Source organism: Meles meles, chromosome 5, assembly GCF_922984935.1.
Source record: "Meles meles chromosome 5, mMelMel3.1 paternal haplotype, whole genome shotgun sequence".
NCBI classification, from domain to species: domain Eukaryota; kingdom Metazoa; phylum Chordata; class Mammalia; order Carnivora; family Mustelidae; genus Meles; species Meles meles.
In genome coordinates, this window is record NC_060070.1 from 121,364,898 (window position 1) to 121,386,858 (window position 21,961).

Below are 21,961 nucleotides of genomic sequence, written 5' to 3' on the forward strand. Positions count from 1 at the left end.
CTAATTAATTCCTTCTTCTGCAGTGTGGAAACCTATTACAATGCCCTTGAGTCAAGCACGAAGATACGTTACCCAATTAGGGAAATAAATTTGTTAATAAAATTGCTGAGGTCACCAGTGATTATTTGGTGTACCTTATTACCCTTTCTGTTTGTTTATTCTGATCATCACACTGTATGGCATTTCCAATTTATGGGTGACTAGAACAGTTCACCGATTTCCTGCAATCCTTTGGGGATCCCGGGGGAAAATGGGAGCTAATCAAATATTTCCATGTATCTACAAGGCAGGTACCAGACCCCTTAAGTTGTCCTTCTATCTGAACTTTCTACAATGCAAAGTCAGATAATTTTTATAGTCTCCTGGCTAATTACAATCAACCTTCGAAAAAGCCACACTTACAGAAAGAAAGAGTCCTGGATTTTAAAAAAAAAAATTTTTTTTTGTTTAATTGTAGTATACATTATATGGATTTTGAAGCAAGTTAACTTCCCTAATTATGTTTGGCTGAGGTAACGACATGATTAATTTGCATGTTCTGCACCCATGGTGGGAGAATTGAGTCAAAGTACATTGGGTGGCAAAAAGGAAGTCAGCAGAAAACTAAATATTTGCTAATGACAAAATGGAGTCCTAAATATTGCTTTTTCTAGGCCACTTCCTTGCTTGAAAATCTGCTTCAACTAAGTCCAAAGCTTCTGCTTCCTGGCCCCGTTCTCAGCCTTGGGCGCTGTGGGACCTGCCTGAGGATGGGGGTGGGGGCAGTGGGAGGCAGGGATGAGTGTCAGCTAGAATGGAAGTCTTTTAGGGCTGGCTGGCCCGTGTCCCTAACTGTGCCACACTCACTCTCCTGGCCCCAACCATGTGACCCATCTTCCCTCAGCTCCTCCTTTATCCAACAACGCCCTTCACAGGAGCCCTTCTCCCCACTCTGCCAATCCCTCCAGGCCCAGACCAAACCCCCACATGCCCCAGAGGATGTCGCCAACAAAAGTGCAGTTTGCTACGAGGCGCAAAGCTGGTTCCAGGCTGTGTTTCCCAGACCCCCGGGCTCAGAGGGGTTGCTGCTGTCTGGAAATGTGCACAAGGTTTTCCTGACCCAGCTGAATGAGTCCACCCAAGCACTGCAAACCCAGGCTGAGGGGGAAGAACAGAGAGGTACGAGAAGAAGATGGCAGGCATGGATGTATTTGATCTTCAGAGAATGTTCACGTTCAAATGGCAAAAGAGGTGAGGGGGCCCTAAATATCCAGTACCCGGCAAGTATACACCAAACTAGGCAGCTCTCCCCTGCTGATCTTTTTGCCAAGCATTGGCGAAGATCCAGCTCTTGGGAGTGAAGATTCTAGGCAAGGAGGCAAAGGCTCCACACATGGTCTGATAACAAACCGCACAGAGACAGTACCCCGGGATACAGAGGACTCATCTGTGTGGTACAGAGGATCAGTCCTACACGATGAAGAGTCGGCCCATAGCCAACAGAGAAATGCACATCACCTGACAGCCGACCCTCATCACAGAAACTGTCGGAGGAGGTGAGACTTCACTTGGGCCCTGAACAGTGACAAGAATGGAGAAGGGGCTGGCTGAGCGGTGGGAAGGAGAAGCCCAGCCTGCTCAGGAGTCTGTGGACAGACCAACCCATCCAGAACGGGGGTTTGGTGGCTGGGAGTAGTACAGCAAAGAAGAGAGAAACGGAGTGAAGAGGGTGGAGACACTTGAAAATCTGGCTGAGGAGCTCATGTGTTTGTGATTACATTAATCTGTCCTTCCTTCCCTCCATTCATCCAACCAAAGAATATTCTCTGAGTGCCATAGGTCCCTGCAAGAAACAAGGAAGGGTGAGGGTCAGGTCATTATCCTGAAAAAACCTTATGACTTAATGAGAAGATGAAGACCCTCATGTGAAAATATCAGGGGTGGCCATTTGCTCAGCCATCCAGAGTGCTGGCCAGGAGAGGCAGTGAGGGCTCAGTGCCACATGGGGAGATCACAGAGGTGGTGTCCAAGCTGTGCCTTGAAAGAGAGGCAAGACTGAGAGGTGATCAAGAAGGCAAGCATTAGGGACAAGCACAGCAAAAGGAATCAAGCATTTTGCTCAGGGAACAGCGGGGTTGGAACTGGCCGCAGGGATTGATGTGAAGAGGCACCAGGAGAGATTAAGATGAAAATGGAGAAAGCCCAGCACTGAGGACTGTCAGGGACCTCCGAACCTTCCGCTTCTACCACTCCCTCTTGTCTGGAAGCCTGGAAGGGCCTCCTCCCACCTGGCCTTCCCTCCCCCAAACTGGGGAGCTCTCTTCTGAACTAAGAAACGCAGGGGTGTTAGTCAGGGTGGGCTTACTGTTACAACAAACAATCCCCAAGCAACAGTAGCTTCGCATTCCAGTTGGGTTTGGTCAGCAGAGAAAGAGCCTCAGCTCTGAACGGTCACCCACAGACCTTCCGTCTCGTGACTCCAGCACTTCCAGTCAACCACGAGGCCTGAAATTCAGACAGCTCCCAGGAGGCACACACGCATTCCAGAGGCAAGAACCAGCCATGGGCCCTGCCCAGATGCCAGCAAGCTGAGATGTCATTTAACCATATGCCTGGAAAAGGAAATGGGTCTGATGAGAAGCTAGCCAGTCTCTGTTATGACCTCCAAAATCCTCAAGTCAAATCGATACCTGATTTGAGGAGGGAGAAGGAGAGACATAAAGAGTGAGTGGGGACATGGAGGAGCAGAAGCAAGGGCCTGCCGGTGCCAGGGCTGTGGGCTCTGACACAGATCCCTCCCCTTCAGCTGCGTCCTCTGACGGTCCGTGGGAGTCCAGAGTGCTGACAGACTTCTTCCTGTCTCCCCACCTCAGCTGCCCCATCTGCCCCCCAGGAACTCTCACTTGGTCCCTAAGACAGGTGCTGAAGAGCGGCAACCCGCTCCTGCCCTCCCCAGCAGGGAGACCAAGGCCTGCCTTGGTCAGTGACTTGGCCTGCAAGCCAGTCACCCAGGCCTGCCTCCTCCCTCTGGTGTTCCCGGTGTAATGGAAGAGGAGGCTGAAGAGCAGAATGTTATTACAGCTTTTCCATGACGCAATGTCATCAGGAAGCCCTGGGCCTCTGGGCAGCACCCTGGCAGGTCCCATCACTCTTCCCAGCTGCACGGAGCCTTGTAGCCCATGCTGGAAAGGGCAGGAAGAGGGCTCATAAAACAAATGGCAAGGCAGGACCACTCATCAGCAGCTCTTCAAAATGATCTAAACTTCTGACTTTTGATTTAAATCTGCATCCACTGTGGCCAAAAACATAAAACAGAAGAGGAGAGAAAGAACTAGAATGAAGGCTTGGGTGCCAAGAACTAGAGGGGAGGGAGGGAGGGACAGACAGCCCTGGGACAATACCAAGTTGAGTGCCAGCCAGGCGGGCTGACTTGCAGCCAGGTTGGGTCCTTTTCATTATGCATCGCTCAGAACTTCTCCCTTCTGTTACTAGGCTGCCGTAAAATGGGACAGGAGCTTCGAGAGCTAATCTGAGAACCAAATCCAGACATCTACCTGCCCCTGATGTGCCCTTCACCTTTCTCCATCAGACCTCTAGAGAGGAGTGTCTCACGGGGGCAGGTGGGGAGACCCGGGTCCAGACTCTGACGTGACCTGTTCTCTTCAGAGGCATTTAGTGGGAGAGCCTCTGTCAGGGCCGGTTGTCAGAGTGTGGCTAGTGTTCTACAGGGACCCAGAGTGGCAGGGCCACTCCTTGAAATGGGCGACAGGGAAGGCCTCTCTGAAGGGACATCCACTAGAGCAAAAGGAGCGAGGCAGGGCCTAAGGCAGATGACAGATGTCTCCAACAAGTGGCGGGGCTTTGGGTACGCTGGGCTGAGCTTTAGGCCACTGTGAGCCTACCCTGGAACACCGTGAACACCTGTGAGTCTTGAAAAACAGCTCCCCTCCAAACAAAGGCAGCTATCTCCCACCGGCCTGCCCCTTCCGGTTCAACTTTATGCGGGGGCATGAACCTAACTTCTCCCTTGCAAGTCCAGGCCCACTTTTTATGGTAACACAGCTGGGATGGGCAGCCGATCATTTCCTTCGGTTGAATAAGTTGAAAGAAGAAAAATCAGGCAGTCGTGCCCCACAATACAGCTAAGTATTTAATTCGTTTTGAATGTTTACATTATTAACACCAGCATTACAAAACGGTATTTTTACTTTCAATATGCAATGATTTAAATGTGCAATTCAGTGTCTCAATTACTGGGATCGTTAGAACTTGAAACACTGAAGCTGTGCTCCCTCCCTGAGGTGCCTGTTTCTATAAAGAGGTACCAGAGGACTCCACGGAGCTGAAATACCCGCCCCGTTCCAAATGGATCCGGAGGTACAGCCCTGGTGGGGGTTTTCAAGAAGCCAGGGGAGCTTGCATTCAGTGAGAATGAATGACAGTCAGCAGGTGGGTGTTAAATGGTCATCAACTCCCTGGGGACTGGCCCTGCCAAGTCATATTCCAGGCGGTGCCTATTAATGTGTCCAGAAGGGCGCTGGGTGACTGACACGCCAGTGGGCCTGGACTCTGGCTCCAAACACCCACACACATGAGAAGGCAGGAGGGCACAGGTAACACAAGACTAGAGAGGACCCTAGAGCCCCTTAGGAAACTATAATGCATCCCTAGGGGCACCTGGGTGGCTCAGTGGGTTAAAGCCTCTGCCTTCGGCTCAGGTCATGATCTCAGGGTCCTGGGATCGAGCCCCGCATGGGGCTCTCTGCTCAGCGGGGAGCCTGCTTCCCTTCCTCTCTCTCTGGCTGCCTCTCTGCCTACTTGTGATCTCTCTCTCTGTCAAAAAAAAAAAAAAAAAGAAAAGTAAACTATAATGCATCCCGAAGGACGCCATGCACGCAGCTCCTGATAATACTGAAGGGGCATCCTGATGGTGGGGGTGAGAGTGTAGGCTCTGGAGTCAGTCAGTTGAGGTTCGAGTCCAGGTTCCGCCACTTACCAGCTAGTGACCTGGGCAAGTCCGCATCCTCTCTGTATCTGAGTCATCACCTCTGTAAAATGGGGATAATAGCAGTCCTTCTCTCTGAGAGCCATTCCAAGCACAAATGAGTCACTACTGTAAGAGGCATTTAGAACAGAGTCTGACACAGAGCAAATAGTCAGGTGTCACTTTATCATTAGAATGCCTGTTTTTTAAGACGAAGAACTGAAGATCAGAGAGATTAAATAACCTATCATATGTTGGGTGTTCTGAAGGCTTCTGTGCTCCCTCTGCCAGGAAGCCACTCTTGCCCCTTCTGTGACTAGGGTCTCTCATACACAGGCCTCCTCCAGACCACCCAGACCCACCCCTGCCCCAATCGCTGTGGACCCAGCACCCTGCTTTGAATCTCTCCCTAGCACTTATTGTATCTGAAATTATCTTACTCATTTACTAAATGACTTAATATATATAAAACACTGTTATTATCATTATTATATATGGTTCAGTTGTTGTCCGTCTCCACCCACTTACATGTAAACCCCACGGGATCAGGGCCCTCGCCTGTCCTGTCCACCACTGGGAAGGAGCTCAGGGGCTGCTTCATGGGTGTGTAACCTCTGCAGTCACACAGGGCTCTGCACTCCAAAGAGCCCCATACTTGGCTTAATGCTCCATGGTTACAGTCTTGAAATCCCTTTTTTTTTTTTAAAGAGATTCTATTTATTTGAGAGAGAGCATGCAAGAGAGCAGGAGTGGGGGGGTGCGCAAAGGGAGAGGGAGAGGGAGAAGCAGACTCCCTGCTGACCATGGAGCTCTACACAGGGCTCAATCCCAGGACACCAAGATCATGACCTGAGCCAGAGGCAGATGTTTAACTGACCAAGCCATCCAGGAGCTCCTGTCTTGAAATTCTTACTATTTTAACAAGGAACTTTCTATTTTCACCTTCCACTGGGCCTCCACAAATTACACAGATAGTGTAATCAATGAATGGATGAATGAATGAATGGGCAAGCCCACATTCCAACCCAGGTGTGTAAAACTCCAAGGCCTTACTCCTGAACCACCAAACCAAACAAGTCTCCAGTGGAGATAAGAGAGGTGGGCAGGCAGTCTGAACCAGGAACAACCACAACCCACCTAGAAGGAGCTGTGCTGGGGAGGGGAGAGCTTTAGGAGACACTGGTTTGAGTTTCCCAGATGTCTAGTTGTTCTCAACCTCTCATTCCACTTGTGCCTCAAGTGGGATAAAGACCATTTGCTGCCACCTCATGATAATCTTCCTCTCACTGATGATAGAGGGACCTCAGTCCCTGCACCCTAGGGACACTGTCAGCCAACAAGGTGCTCTTCAGAGCCACAGCTGTGGTCAGGCCTCAAGCAGAATGACAAGGCCTCTAGGCACACAGCACAGCCCTAGGCGCCTGGAACTTGACAGTAAACAGATATAATCCTTGACCTTTAGGTCTCCTGGCAGCCATCAAAACTAGGCGGCTATACAGACAGCTGAGGAGGAGGACAGAGCTGGGAGGTACTGCTGCACCGGGAAGGAAAGGGGGGGTACCCCCAAAAGCCTCATTTTCCACTCCTCCTGAGCTCTCCTAACCTCAGGCAGGCACTCCCTGAACTCATTTACCTCAAGTGGACATTGCACTCCCCAGATCCCGAGAAGCTCTCATTCAATAATAGGTCTTTACTCTTACAGCCTTCAGAACACTTCAAAGCTGATCCTTGTTAAAAACCACCCATTTATCTTTCCTCAGATTAAACCCCTTCCGCCTCTTCTCTCTCCCATTCCTCCCCCCAGGCCTGGCTCTTGCGGCTCAGGAACCTTTCATTCCCACTTATCCAGATCCAAACCATCCTTCACAGTCTGGCCCAAATGCCATCTCCTGCAGAAGCCATCTCCTATCTTTCTCCCCTTATTCCCCTGAACAGCTAGAAGTAGTATTTCTTTCTCCAAACTCCCCAGCATTCTCTGACATTTCCATTAATGCCCCTGTCACTTTGAACTTGTATTCGGGTTGTATATCCACTACTCAACAGTCCACTCCTTGAAGGCAAGAGTCTCCTGGATTTACCTTTACAAAGTAGACGGGTGAGAACGAAGAGGTTTGGGGGAAGCTGGGTGTTGTATGCCTGGGATGGTCCTGGCTCAATGCAGGATCGTGAAGACAGAGCCCAGCTCAGCTTAAGGAAACTGGTGGGGGTATCTTGAAAAGAAAAATGATGACATCCCACATGATGCTGCAGCTGGAGATGTATAAGAAAAGACTTGGTAAAACAAGTTTCCCAGGCTGAATCAACCCAGCTGACTTTGCTCAAGCTGGGAAATCTGTGCCTCCCAGGGACACGTGCCCGGTGTGGGGAGGGGAGCTCTGAAATGATACTAAAGGGCTGGGGACAGAGGAACTAGAGCTAAGGAGCAGTACCTACTGGTAATGACAAGCACAAGTGCTGCGACAGGAGAGAAGGGGAGGCGAACAACTTGCGCGTGCTGTGTGATTAAATTCATACACATCTTCATCGAATAACAACCTGTATTTGCATGCAAATGTATTCGTTTATGCAAATTAGCAGAGGTCTCGGAGGAAGTGTGTTAGTCTGTAGCTTGTGCAAGCATTGAAAAAAAGAGAAGTAAACCTGTCCCTGGGGTACACCGCGTCTGACTGGCCCCTGGGAGCTGAGCCGGTTCCAGAAGGAGGAACACTGAATTAGCTCGGCTCGCAGAGACAGGAGAGCAGCGCCCCTCTCCGGAGAGCGCGCGGGCGCCCGCGAACTCGCGCATGCTCACTCCTCCCTTCCCGCTACCCCGGGAAACTGGCGACCTATGTGCGCAGGCGCACTTTCGCGACGACTCCTCCCTCAAGGGCGGGGACAAACGGGGCCAAAAATGGCGGCCAGCCGCTACCGGCGTTTCCTTAAGCTCTGTGAGGAATGGCCAGTGGACGAGACCAAACGGGGCCGGGACTTGGGCGCTTACCTGCGACAGCGGGTAGCACAGGCCTTTCGGGAGGGAGAGAACACCCAGGTGACCGGACTATGGGTTCCGCCTGCAGCGGAGCGGCGGTGGGGGAGAGGGGCGGAAAGGACGAGGCACGGGCGGGGCCGACGAGCGGGCGAGCAGTGGGGTCCACGCATGCGCGAGCCTTCCCTCCCTGGCCGCACGTGCGCGCGGACCCTCCTGTACCTCCCACCTATCCCGGAACTGCAGAGAGCGACGACCCAGCCTTTTATTCAGTGCTCTCCTCTGGCTGCACTTTAGAATTACTGAAGACGCTTTTAAAAAATCTAGGTGACCGGAACCGTACAGCCTTATTGAATTAGAACCTCAGGGGTTGGGGCCTTGGCCTCAATATTTGGTAACTTTCACCAGATGATTCTGGGTGCAGCCAGAGTTGAGATGGCGTCAGTTGCAGGCTTAGAGCTTTCCTGACATGGTGCTGTTACCTCGCAGTGTTGTGCAGTGACTGAGCCGAACCCCAAGGACCTGGCAGGGCCCCAGCTAAGCCTTTGTGTGCTCTCTGGGCCCCTGTAAGTCCATGCAGCAGGTTTGGACCTCAGCCCCCGCCCCTGTGTGAGTCATAGACCCTACGTTATTGCTCTCCTCCAGGTTGGTGCTAGGGCGGCTGTGGGGCTCATTCATACACAGCACGTATTCATCGATCACCTGCCATGTGCTGGGAACTGTGCTAGGTGCTGGGGGAGACAGAAGTGAATTAGAAGAGGTCGTGTCCTCTTCAGCTTAACTGAAGTTGAAGTTTACATTCTGGTCTGGGACACAGTAAGCAAGTAGACAGAGGTAAGATAGTCCAGATCAGTCCTGTGTTGGATGTCAAATAGAGTAGCATGATAAAAGGGTAATACTGGTTCTGATACAGAAGGCCTGGCCCAGGAGGTGACACATAGATGAGCCATAAGGGAAGAAGATGAGCTGGCTGTACACTTGGTGGGAAGGGCATTCCAGGCAAAGGTCCTAGGCAGGAAGCAGACTGGCGTGTTAAGGAACAGAAAGGAAGCCAGAGTGACTGAAGGGGAGTGAGTGAGATGGAATTGCTAAGAATTGAGGTCAGAGGAGGACAAGAGCCAGGCTCAGTAGGGTATTAACAGGCTCTGGTTAGGAGTTGGATTTTATCATAAGGGCAGTGAGAAGCCATTGGGGAGGTTTGTGAAAACTGACGTGACCTAATTTATGTTTTAAAAGATCATTCTGGTTGCATGTGGTGAATGGATTATAGTGGGCAAGGATAGGAACAAGGCAGCTGGAGAAAAGGCTACTCTGGCAAGGAATAATGGTGGTTTGGATGAGGGAGGCAGCACAGGAGACGGAGTGGTGCACTGTGAAGGTTGCTTCAGTGAGACTTGCTAATATAGTGGATGTGACGTAAAGGGGTAAAGAGAAACCAATGAGAACACCTAGATTTTTTTGGCCTGAGCAATTGGGTGGGAGGAGGTGCCATTTACTGGGACGAGAAAGACTAGATGAGGAGCAGGTGTGGGAAGAATGTCTTGAGTTCGGTGTTAGACATGTTAAATTTGAGATGCCAAGTGGACTTACCTCCAAGTGGAAATGTCAAGGAGGCAGTGAGATATTTGAGGCTGGGGCTCAGGCAAGAGGTCAGAGATAGGAAATATGATACATAAACACACAACGTGAAGAAATGACTTTTGCCAAACTTGGCCACTACCTGTCAAAGCAGGAACATGTTTTTTTGCAGCTTAGTCCAACAAAGAGCCAAGCCAGACCACCTCAAGAAGCAAGAACATGCCCAGTGATATCATTGAAACCAAAGTTCAGACTTGGGGGAGGGCATGGATGAAGTGCCTGGCTCTGGGCTTGGGGGAAGGAGTGAGGGGCCACTACGCTGACACACCTTTTACAGTGGTCTTCACTGTTCCGACATATCAAGATCTCGAAGGCAAGAATTGTATCTAGTTCCAACTTTACAAACTCCATAGACTTTTCTAGGGCTCTGCTCCCTACGTATTTTTAGTGTGAGCCTCCTGGGAATAGAGAGGTTGCCATTTATTTTCTCCCCCCGCCCCAGTGTCTAGCATGGTTCTTGGCACATAAAGGACAACCAGTAAATGTGTGGATGAACAGATTGAATAAATGATCAGTTATGACTCATGAGACAAAAATCATTTGAATACAGTTGCAGGTGTGGCAGAACTAGGTGGAGAGAAATAGTGAAGAGTGAGAAGGAATAGTTCTGTGTCCTGAGTGGTGAGAATTTGAGAGCTTGCTGTGTGGGAGGACCTTAGGAACTCCAGAAGGGGACAGAGCCTGGTCCTTACCGTCAAGAAACTTACCAGTCAGGTAGACACGCAATTTACTGGACTGAAATTCAGGTGGTGAAAGCAGCCAGCAGGGAGGCAGACAGAGACCGGAGGAGGTGAGAGAGTGTGACGTTTGCCTACTTGACTTAGTGTTAGAGGACCCAGAAAAGCTTTCTCTTTTGGAATTGTCATCTTTTGTCATCGCCTGGGGAGATAGTTCTAATCAGCCGAAGGCCCACCCAGATTTGAGTCATCGTTTTAAATGCAAGTCATGGCTTTGTCTATGGTTCTGGAGCCACTGATGAATGCATCCCTAGTAGAGCGAACCAGTATATCATGGGGGCAGCAAGCACATTAGTCAGGACCATTGTCATGGTACCTCATCCTCGTGGCACCTGAGAATGCTCCTGGGCTTAGTAAATCTTGGTGATAATTTGTAGAGGGAGCAGCCCCTTGCCAGAACGGAGAACAGCACTGTGAGTCACTCCCACTGACACCCCGGATCATTTATAAAGCTTGAGAAAGAAAGGTAGTTCTGATAGACTCTTCATGAAGCTGGCAGCCGGCAGCAAGCGTTAGGCCCAGCTGGGAGCTCCCCCTTGGTTATGCCAGTTGCCAGAAAGATCGGACTAGAGGTGGATGCAGCTCTGCTCCCCAGCCTCCTTGTTCCTGTCGAGGAGAGAGGCAGGCAGTCCTCTCGGCCCCTTGGCTTCTTGCATGTAAACAGTACCACTGAACACACGGCCTGGCATGCTTTTGCAAGCATATTCTCATTTAATTTAATACTCAGTGCGGCTGAGGAAGGTGGCCATCACTTAATTCCCATTTTACAGAAACCTAAATCAGAAACCTAAAACAACTTACTCAGGATCCCCGGGGAGTCAGTGGCGAGACAAGTAAGCAACAGAGCCAGCTGTGCCAATCCTGATCCGGCGTTGCCTCCTCGGTGCCTCCTCTCTCCTCAGCTGCCATTTCTCCTGAGTTCTTTCTTGCTGAAAAGAACTCTCCTTCTGTGAACATGAAGCCACCCCTTTTCCCTCATGCCCTGTTCAAGCCAATGACAGCTTTGCCAAAGAAGTAAATATCTCCTGCTTTTTACCCACCTGCTTTGCTTTGCCCCAGCCACGACCCCCCTCGTACAGATTGGAAGAAAGATGACCCTCGGGTGGGATATCAGTGCAGAAGGGCCGGACTCACTGGAAAGCAAATCAGTCATTCAGAGTTGAACGCAGAGTACAAAAACCTCCGCCTCCATTAATACCACTTCACTTTGCCCTTTGGGGAGCCTCACGGTCCACCCAGAACCCACCAAGAGGGAGGCGATGGTGGGAAGCAGGAACACACTTAACACCTCTTCCACCCTCAGTCCTTTTGTGCAGTATTTTGAAAGTTAATGGTTATGGGTTTTGCCTGCTCTGAATACAGTTTCTTCAAGGAAATACGTCCCCTGCAGCACCAAGCGCTCAATAAAAGAATCACAACGTGGGGGCAGGTGGAAAACAACTCTGATTGTTGACTTAAGTACAGGGAAAGGGGCCAGTCCTTCTCATGAGTTCTTTAGGCGCACAGGCAGCTTCCTAAAAGATCCTTGACTGCACACCCGCACCCGCTAATCTAGCATGGGGCATGGCTCTGGGGAACAGCCTGGAAACGTGGCCACCCAGGAAGGGGCTCACCCACCAGTGAGTTCTTGCATCATACCCGGGCTTAAATCCTATCAGCCTCGTTTGAGAAAAGTTGAACTGTGTCTTGGGTTTGCAGTAATGTAAGTGATAGTTCCAGGTCTCAGGGGAGAGTATAAAGGTTGTATGTAATTCTGTTGTCTCGGTCACCCGGCGGAACCCTGGAGTCTGGCTTTCCTCAGTGTGGCAGGGAGCCAGCTCCATCCACCATTGCCTGGCTGGTGCTGGTCGCAAGGACAGTACCTCAGCCATGCCCATGCCCCGCTCTGTGGGGCCCCAGAAGGCCAGTGTCCGAGGCATGGCCTAAGGACAGATTGTGCTATTTTTAGCTATAATCTGGAATCCACTGCAAAACAGGAGTTGTGAGGAGACTCATCTGTGAGAGGGAATGCAGACGTTGCCATCTTTTTCCTCCTCTCACAGTTCCAGGCAGAGCTAGAGCGACCCAAGGTAGTGTTGAGGCCACGGGATGGCAGCTTTCTGTGCTCAGTTAAAGATTCAGGTGCTCGTCCTCCTAGAGGCATAAATTAGGGACCACTTTAGGTGGGTCCCTGCTTTACTTGGAGCCCTGTGGGTCTGCCTGTTGCCTCCCCAGTGAGTGGCAGGCAGGTGTGTGAGGTCTTCACTGTCCTCCGAGCATTGGTGCCAGCCCGTGTTCTGCCTTTCACCACATGGCAGCCTGTGCCCTGGCCTCCGGTTGCCTCCCAAATGGGCCGCCATGCAAGTGGTTCTTAACCTCAGCATCTAGTGCACCGTGGACACCACCCCCCAAGATGCACAAGGCTTGCCAAGATTTGCTGCCCCCACCCCGGCCCTTGAAGCACTCCTTGGCTCAGCTTAAAGACCCTGCTTTGCCTAAAACATCCTTGCCCCCTGCTTTTTCACACGTCCTCCAGCCACTCCTCTGATCCCCATTCCACCCACCCCCAGCTCCTTGCTGCTGCGCACTGTGGGACTCTGGCTCCCCCTCTGAACTGTCACTGCGCTGAAACTCAAGACCCCTGCCACTCCTGCCCTGTCAGCCAGGCCTAGTGACCCGCTCCCACCCCTGATGTCCTGTATCCTGGTGCCGTGTTTGATATTTAACACGCTACCCCTGGGACCGTGTTTGATATTTAACGCATGCCTGACTTGTCTTCTCGGCTTGATTTCCAATTTCTCCAAGGCCGAGGCTGGGTCTTTATTGTCCCCTTGCAGCCCCCCAGCAGAGCACTCTGCCTAGTAGTAGGTGCTCAAGAAATAGATTTGCACTAGAATTGAAGGGGGCAGGCTCCCATAACGGAATGAACTCATTTCAGAAGTTCATTACCAAGCCATGAAAACCTTTTTCATAGATCCTCCTGGACCGAATCCAGCTCTACCTTAATTAGCAAAGCAATTTGCAACACCCTTTCCCAAAAGTGCTTATGCGTCCCTTTGTGTGACTAGAATCCGGGCTGCTGTGTGGACCGATTGCAGTCACCACCCAAAATTCAATTTTGAAAATCGAAATCAGTGCCTGCGGCACTGATGTAGATTTGTATGTATAAAAGTTTAATATGGTAAAGAGAAATTTACTGACGACTGAGCAGGGGAAATGCAAAAGGAGCAAAAATAGAGCCATAAAGGACACTATGTCAGTTGAACATCTATTTCATTCACATTTAGGGAGCAGAGCTGTATTTTTCATAATGTCCCACGGCTGCCTTCTTCTAACCCAGAGCTGCTATTAGTCCTAAAATGTCCGTAATCTCATTAGGTGTGAATGCAAAATCAGGTAATTTAAAGCTTGTATATAAGAATATTTCTAAAAGTGCATAGAACATTTCATCAGGCAAACTGTATATTTCCAAATTCAGAAACATTTGTGCTGGAGTCTGTGAATAAAGTGTAGGATGTAGGAGTGTGGCAAGGCTTCTGGAATCAGACAGATATTTCTACCGATAATCCTTTTAAATGGTAAATAAGACTTTTTTTCCGTGGGGAGCTTGGGTTGGATGTTGCGGGGACTGGAATTGGCTGGAGCGGCGTCTGCCCTTAGGCAGTTACACCTGGCCAGAAATGAGCACTCCGGCCTCTCATCACCTCCTTGGAGCTGCTCTTACAGCCTCATACACACACCTTCTGGCTTCAGATAAGAGGTTGGGTGACCAATTCATTTTTTGGTGTTTGGTTCCTTCTCGAATTGTTAGTGGAACATGGGGCATTATATAAAATATCTAGGAGGCTGTGTCGTAAATACTGAAGGACTTTTAAGAGGTTGAGGGAGCTCAGAGCATCCCATTGTTTTTGCATTCAGACCCTATGCTGTTTGCCCTCCCGGGAGCAGTGCTCTACAGGGGTGACCCCCGCCTCCCTCTGTGCCCTGCAGAGACGGGAAGGAAGAGGACACCTCATTCTCTCAAGGCTTTAGTAGGAGGTTGCCGAGTTGCCCCGTGGTCACCATTAGAGAAGTTGGAGGAGAAGCAGGAGGGGAACTTGCGTGGAGCGATCTCCCATGCCTTCATTACTTCCATGCCTAGCCACACCCCGGTGGTCACATCGGCGAGGGCAACACCGATCTGCTGAGGACACCCTCACTGCCTCATCCCCCCCAGGGTTTGTGCTTTACAGCCGACCCCTGCCTGCAGAGCTGCCCCACTTCCTTGAGGTAGCCTCTGCTCGTCCTCAGCCATGACCCTCCTGCTGGCCAGTCTCCCCTGGCAGTGTCCACAGCTTTCCTCATTGCACTGCCACCAGGATTACCTGTCTCCAGGGCTGTCCCAAACACTTCCGCTCTTCCCCTTGTAGTCCGTGAGGTGGAGACTGGCGTTGCCTGCCAGACTATTCACTACCAGGAACACTAAGGAAAAGCGAATCACACACGTCGATCAGCGTCCCAGGCCCCAACTTCAGAGCAATCCAGGCATCGCCTCGTTTTTCCTCGCACCGCCCTCAGACTATTATTATCTTTCCTTTTAAAAGAAAGGTTAAGTTGGCGAGTATGCTTCAAAAATGTCAGTGCTTGAAAGACGAAAGGCCGGGGAACCGTCCTGGCTGAAAGGAGAAAGCTACATGACAGATAAATGCCCTTGGTTATCCTGGGCCAAAAGGAAATTTTTTTTTTAATGTAAGGATTATAACAGAAACAATTGACAGCACTGGAATATGGATGATGAACTAGATAAAAGTGTTGCATCAATGTCAGGTGTCCTGAATTTGATCACTGAACCATGGTTATGTAAGAGAAATGCCCTTGTTCTCAGGAAACCTACGGAAATATTATGGCACGAAGGAGCGTCACGCTCCAACTTACTCTCAAATGGATCAGAAGGAAAATACGTATATATAGAGAGAGTGATAAAGCAAACGTGGCAGGTTTTTTCTAAAGTGTGGGGAACGGGGAGATTGCATGATTTGCCCAGCATCCTGGGTCTGATAAGTGAAGGAGCCAAGATTCCAAGGCAGGAGGTGTGATTCCATTGCTCTCCACAGCCACGGAGACCTGCTCATACACAGGGCCGAGCACACTGCAGGTTCTTGGTGCGTGATTTTTTTTTAAGATTTTCTCTCTTTCCTTTTTTTTTTTTTTAAGATTTTATTTATTTGACAGATCACAAGCAGGCTCCCACTGAGCAGAGAGCCCGATGCGGGGCTTGATCCCAGGACCCTGAGACCATGACCTGAGCCAAAGGCAGAGGCTCAACCCACTGAGCCACCCAGGCGCCCCTTGGTACCTTATTTTTAAATTTGTAAAGTGAGCCCATCCACACAAGAATGAAGACCGCAGGCAAAATATGAAATGCACGATTTTCTTTTGATAATTGACATAATATTTAAAACTTGGTGCTGGCATTATTCTCTGTTTCCTTTTGTGTCTCGCACACTCTGTTCTCCCTTCCGTGTTAGCTCGTGGTTATGCACGTTCCGCTGAAACCATAATGTTTGAAATGCTTTCCTCTGAAGTGTGTGCCGCAGAATTCAGTTCCAGCTGGACTTCCCTCCTCCCCCGCCCCAAGAATGCTGCCCTGCAGGGCTCAGGACCCAGTCCCAGCCTTAGGTTTTTCCATCCCTTCCTTCTGTTCAGCCCTCAGCGCCAGTCCACCCAAGTAATGCCTTTGATTATTACTCAGCGAACCCTGGCTACCTCCTCAGCCCCAAATCCTCTCTCTTCTGATGTGGCTACCTGGACCTTGTCGTGATGAGTGGCCTGAACCCGGGGACGGATCAAGTAAAACTATATGATGGATTGTCTTTTTTTGTTGGCTATGAAGTGAGGACCTCATTTGACATGCGCACAGAGGCAGAAACAGAGCAACCTTATTAAAACACTTAATACTGATTTATTTATGCTTTGCCTTCTTCGAGAAAGGATTTAAGTTGGAAAAATCCATCATTTGAATTCTAGGGAAAAACATAGAAGAGAAAGTTGTTTTTTCAGGGGAACTTTCAGAATTCTTGGTGGAATCGCACAAGGAACCATAGGTAAAATAATAGTGAGGGCCGAAGGAAGGGAAAACTAAAAAGAGGGATGAACAGGGACAAACCACCTCACGTCTGCGTGTGTCCATGTTTCTCGCAGTTTCCAACAAGGGCACCAGGGTGTCCTGATTTTTCTCCCTCTATTTGCAAGGCCTCAGTGTTTGCGCCCTCTCCTTTCTAGCAGGACCAAATTGGACTCTCCCTCTGGATTCTCCTCAATTTAACTATCTCATCTTAAACCACTGCCTTCATCATGTTTCTTTCCTTGTAAAATTGTAATGGCTCACCATGGATGAAAGCTCAGACGATTTTTTTTTTTTTTGCCTTTCATAAAAGAGTATTTAATACATTTCATATTGAAGGTTTAACTCAAAAAATTCTCGCTCTTTCACCCAAGCTCTTACTGCATATTCAGGCCATCGGCCAGACTGATCCGGTCTGAAACATAGACAGCATCCGGGTCTCTTGCTTACACCATCCCTCCATCTAGAAGGCCTCTCCGCTCTCGCTTCTGCTCCCCAACTCCTGTGCATCCTTCAGAACCCAGCTCAGTCTCACTCTCGCCATACGCTGAGCCTGTGAATCACCCCTTCCCCCCGCCCATCCCAGTTTCTTGCAGCCCACACCACCGTGAAGTTCACCCTTCTGATACTATATTTTCATTGCTGTGGCTCCCGCTGCCGCTGGTGTGGTGGTCCACCAGTCACAGATGCTCAACAAACATTTGTTTGCCAGTTGATGGAGTTTTTCCGCAGGCTGGGGAGTGGATGAGGTCGAGCCGTCACAGAAAGGTGATTTCTAATAGCTTTCTCATCACCGGAGCTGGAGGCCAAGTTGGCTTCCCACAGAGGGGAGAAGCTGATGCTAAGTGGCAGGCGGCTTCATTTGCATTGTGGAAGTGGGGGTCCTTCCTGGAGGTGCAGACGCAGGGTGGGAGACGGCTTGTTTGCTTACTTCCTTGGGGGGCTCTTTGTTTTTCAGATTGCAGAGCCTGAGACCTGTGATCAGATGTATGAGAGCCTAGCACGACTCCATTCAAACTATTACAAACACAAGGTGAGTGGGCCAGTCTTTTTTATATCCCCAGCCCTTGGACTGGAAATGACCAATGAGAGTGAGTGAAAAATCTGATTATACGGTGCTTTGTAAAGAAGTGTGGCTTTGCTCCTTTTAAATGGAACCAGTAATTTCAACCAAGCCAACAAGGGTGCCTGGTAGAGGCTTTTAGGTCACCTAAATAAAAGCTATTTATAATTTTGAATAACAGCCATGTGTTTTTATAGAGTGTGCTCAGGGTGTATCGGACGACTGTTGGGCCTTACCCGTTATTTTTCCATCTTCTCTGATGGAGCTGGCATTTCCCCACACCTGATAAAGATGGGTGCTTCGGGAACGTCCTGTGAAAGCTGGGCTTTTCCTCAGCCCTGATGGGATTACTGTCAAATTCCGTTCAGCGTGGTTTTCCCCAGGCTGGAACAATGTATTCAGTAACTCTAGAGATACACACACCCAAATGCCTACCTACAGGGAAAAGGGATTTCTTCTAAATCCTCGCAACTCAGAGTGGGGTCTGTGAGCAGCCATGCACGCATCTCCCTCCCCCAGCCCCCACCTGGTTAGAAATGCAGAATTGGGGGAACCACACCCAGACTTCCTAAATCACACAGACTACTTTTCCCCAAGGCTTCTTGGGTCGGTTCAGGCGAGGCCAAGTTTTTGACCTCTAGGTGGCGCTGCTCTTCTAGCCGGACCCCTGGCTTGGGGAGGCCCATGCTGGGGAACTGTTCCGGGAGAGCAAGGCTTCTCAAGGATCATCAGGTCTCTGACGTTGTGCTGCAGAACTAATCTCTCCCCCACCTTCTCTGTCCTCTCTGCCCCGTGTGACCAGTACCCTCGGCCCAGAGACACAAGCTTCAGTGGCCTCTCCGTGGAAGAGTACAAGCTGATCCTGTCCACAGGTATTGACAGCCCCGTTGCCCTTTCTGGTCTGTTTGCAAATGATTCTTTGAGTTCGAGCAGCCAAGGGGAATTGTCTAATAAGACCGCGCTGCATGATGGAAAGTCTTGTGGAATAGCCTAGAGGAAATTCTGAAGCTTCAGGGCTCATGCTTTTTGGCCATAGACTATGAAGAAGGTCAAAGGCATTATTTTAAAAAAGAAAATCCATCTTTAGAGCTTTTAAATTCAAGCCTGGGCAGCAGGGAACAGGGGAATACATATTTGCCAAATGGAAGTAGTTGAAATCAGGATGGAAGGAAAATAATTTTATTTTTATGGTCCTAAGGGGGCTTTATAAACAATGAGGGTTTTAATTAAAACAAAAAGCCATTCAATAAACTTGTATGGGGATATCCGTCGAAGAGTTATCTGACCCAGGGGACGTGGTTTGTGGGTTAGATACGGGTTTAACTAGGTACGTTTGGGAGTTGTTGACAAACCTCAATTAACAGGAAAGGAAATACCTTGCCTAGCCGTCCCCTCCTTACTTCCCCATCTCTATTGTCACCAAAGGGGGAGTTGGGGGTAGTGGCAAGGGGAGCCTGGGTTGAAGTAGGCAGGGTCTGGAAAATTACTATTTTTATTGCCAAGGATACCATCTACAAAAATAGGCTAACCTTTTGTGCAAGGGCATGGCCCTGAAACGTTTGCCTTCTGGTAGGTACTCCAGAAACTTCTCTTTCCTATTCTTCTGGCAGCCTTTCAGCGACTAAGTTTTGGGGATTTGGCCTTCCAGAGAATGCTTAACCTTCTGAACAGAAGTGGTGTCACCTGCTATCATATGTCAGCTCTGATCCTATTTTTGTTACAGTACTCTGGAAAACTGGGGTAAAGATATTTTGGCCAGGCAGAATTACTTTATCGACAGTTTTTAAAAATACGTACATAAATGTGTTCCCCTGTCCCTAGGCCCATGCAATTACCAGCATTGATGCACTGTGTCACTCTGAGGGCCCCAGAGGGTTTGAACAAAGTTTGAACTTGAAATTAGAATGGAAATAAGTTCTAGAGGCCCAGCCTCCGCCCTTAGCCCCTGGACACCTCTGCGAGTGGGGCAGGGGGATGAGGAAGGGGTGACAGACTCTGCTGCAAAGGACGGGGAGTTGGAAGACTTCCACCATTGGCCTATGGTTCCAGCTTGTTCTGGTCGGCAGCTCAGCTCTGGGAAATTTGCTGATAATTTGTTTTCACAATAAGCCTCATATATTTTTGTTGGAACTGGGTGGCACAAGTTCCTGATTGTTTCCTCTGACAAGGCAAGAATACACACCTTACAGTGTTTGAGGGCCTGGTGAGTCCGAAATGTGGCCTAGGTCTCGGGCCCAAGTGTGTTCCCCTGGGCTTGGGGTCATGGTAGACTCTAAGAGAGTCCTCGTGGCTCGCAAGTGGGTGGGGACCCCTCAGCCTCCCACTTTGTGCCCACAAGACAACCTAGACTTCTGGAAAGATTTCAGGATGGGGTGTTAGGCTCATGGCTGAGGTAGAGCGTATGTCCTCATTTAGTCAAGAGCCCACTGACCATAAATGTAAGTTGCCTTTTTGTTCAGAAAAGCTCTTCTTTTTCTTCTCCAGAAGTTTTGTTAACCAAGGAAAATCTAGGCTATAAAATTAAAACAATACTATGTGAAAATCTAAATTTAAAGTACAGATAAAATTAGGCAGCATAGAACTTTAGCCCTAGTGGTTGGTGGGGGGGGGGGGCGGGGGGGGCGGGGGGCGGGGTTGCAAATCTGCCACATCGCCGTGTGACGCGTCTGGAGACATTTTTAGATGTCCCGGCTCGTGGCGGGTAGGGGGGCTGCTACTGACATCTAGTGGGGAGAGGCCAAGTTGCTGCTAAAAGTCTTACAGTGAGCCGATCAGCCCCACAACAAAGGACTTGGTGGCCCAAAATGTCAGTAGCACCGAGACTGAGAGAGCTGGTTTTGGGGTCTCTGGGGGTTGTGTGTGTATGTATGCGCGTTGTGTGTGTGTTCTTAAACAAGGGCCCCACTAGCTCTCACCGACCAGCTCCCTGCCACCTTCATAGCTGAGAGGATGGCCAGCTTTTCCTGAGTGCAGGCCAAGCACCAAGCAGATTCTCCTCTTACTTTCTTTAGTCCACAACTTTGGAGGCGGGTGTTTTGACCTCCACCTTACAGATGAGGATTCTGAGGCTAACAGGGTTGAATCATTTGTTGCCCAGTGAGGAGATGATCGGTGGGGATCCCGGGTCCATCTCCCACTGCTCCCCGCCCCGGGCCTGCTCAGGCCCACAGCATATGGTGGGCCCACACTGCCCAGCTTGCCGCTTCTGAGCTGTGTGACCTGAGCAAGTTACCTGGCCTCCCTCAGCCTTAATTTCCACATCTGAGAAGTGGAGACGGTAAGGCGTGCCAAGTTTTGAGAGAAGGCCTCTGGGCCCGCGGGATGTGTCGCTGACGTGGCAGGGCGATTTCTTTGCTGGTCCTGTGGAACCTGGCAGCAGGGGGGCCCATGTAGATGTGGGCAGAGGGCACCGTAAGGCACAGGATGCTTCGCATGGGCCTGCTACGCAGGTACTCCACGCAAGCAGTTCTTGTTCTGCGAGCCCACCTGATTTGCTTATCAGACGTTGGGGCCATGCTTCCCTCTCACAGACCACCACACTGTGTAAAAATCAAGGTGCTCTCAGATGGCAAGAGCCCGTGGGGCCAATTGACATAATCATATTGCCGACTTCAGTCTATTTCTTGTCTTCCCCTCTTGCAGACACCTTGGAAGAGTTTAAGGAAATGAATAAAGGCATGTGGAAGAAACTGCAGGAGAAGTTTGCCCCCAGGAATCCCGAGGAGAAGCAGAAGGCCTGGGCTCGGCCCTTATCTCGCCCGCGCACCTAAGTGTGGAGTCTTGTACATTGTCATCATAAATAAAACTGCCCTAATTTCCCCATCGTCACAGTTTGGGAACCTCCTCAGCCTCACAAGAAGGAAGCCCTTGCTGCTCTAAGGAAAGCTGCCTGAGAAGGGATGCCGTCAAGCATCTGCCCCGCCCGCTGGTCAGGGTAGGAGAGTCTCCAGAAGAGAGGAAATGCGGGTCTCTGTCTGAGCCTGAGAAGGGAAGGTGCCGGGACCTCTGGGCAAGGTGCTTCCTGCACAGCCACGGGAGCCCCACCTGCCAGCAGGGGTCTGGCTGGCTCCTGGCGAAAGTCTCAGGCTCCCTTTTGTTTTAAGAGCTCCTGGGGGAGAGCCAGAAATAGCGGTAAATATCGAAGAAGGCATCCTGTTGCCAGCAGAGAGCAGCAGGAGGTGGTGTGGCGGAGAGATGAGAAGAGCCTGCTTGGCCCTCATTCCCACTGACTGACTCAGAGGGACGGAGCCGAGTCCTCTGCCCCTGACCTTGCAGAAAACCCATGTTCCTGGTTGGCTTAAGGGCCAGAGTAGAGCTATGGATGGGCCTTGGCCAGGCGGGGCCTCAGGTCACCATGGGCTTCAGCGCTCTGGGCGGGTTGTGTGGGAGGTCACAGGACAAAAACCCCCGGGGCCTGAGCCACACAGGCTCACCTTATTATTCCACAGAACCTTAGCTCTTCCGTAAATGTTCATGTTCCCCACTTGAGCTTTCTTCTGTAAAGCGCAGAGCT

General features: G+C 50.2%; 1 protein-coding gene and 1 long non-coding RNA gene across 2 annotated transcripts; one reads left to right on the forward strand and one right to left on the reverse strand.

The window, feature by feature from the left end:
• Window positions 1–488: 488 nt before the first annotated feature.
• On the reverse strand, window positions 489–7,161 carry LOC123941251. The gene is made up of 3 exons (XR_006818240.1): window positions 7,042–7,161; window positions 2,443–2,591; window positions 489–1,822 (listed from the first exon to the last, which is right to left on the reverse strand). It is a non-coding gene; the product is annotated as an uncharacterized LOC123941251 (long non-coding RNA).
• A 677-nt stretch (window positions 7,162–7,838) lies between these two features.
• On the forward strand, window positions 7,839–21,271 carry LOC123941250 (ubiquinol-cytochrome-c reductase complex assembly factor 2). Its single transcript, XM_046004194.1, has 4 exons — window positions 7,839–7,991; window positions 17,344–17,418; window positions 18,251–18,320; window positions 21,091–21,271. Exons 1-4 carry the CDS (start codon window positions 7,854–7,856, stop codon window positions 21,216–21,218), a joined length of 411 nt encoding a protein of 136 aa, XP_045860150.1. The 5' UTR covers window positions 7,839–7,853; the 3' UTR covers window positions 21,219–21,271.
• Window positions 21,272–21,961: the final 690 nt, after the last annotated feature.

Bases quoted from the DNA above. Each gene is read 5' to 3' on its own strand.
- LOC123941250 (XM_046004194.1), top strand. From the start codon at position 7,854: ATGGCGGCCAGCCGCTACCGGCGTTTCCTTAAGCTCTGTGAGGAATGG. The intron at 7,992-17,343 runs GTGACCGGACTA...TTTGTTTTTCAG, and splicing joins GGGAGGGAGAGAACACCCAG to ATTGCAGAGCCTGAGACCTG. The intron at 18,321-21,090 runs GTATTGACAGCC...CCCCTCTTGCAG, and splicing joins CAAGCTGATCCTGTCCACAG to ACACCTTGGAAGAGTTTAAG.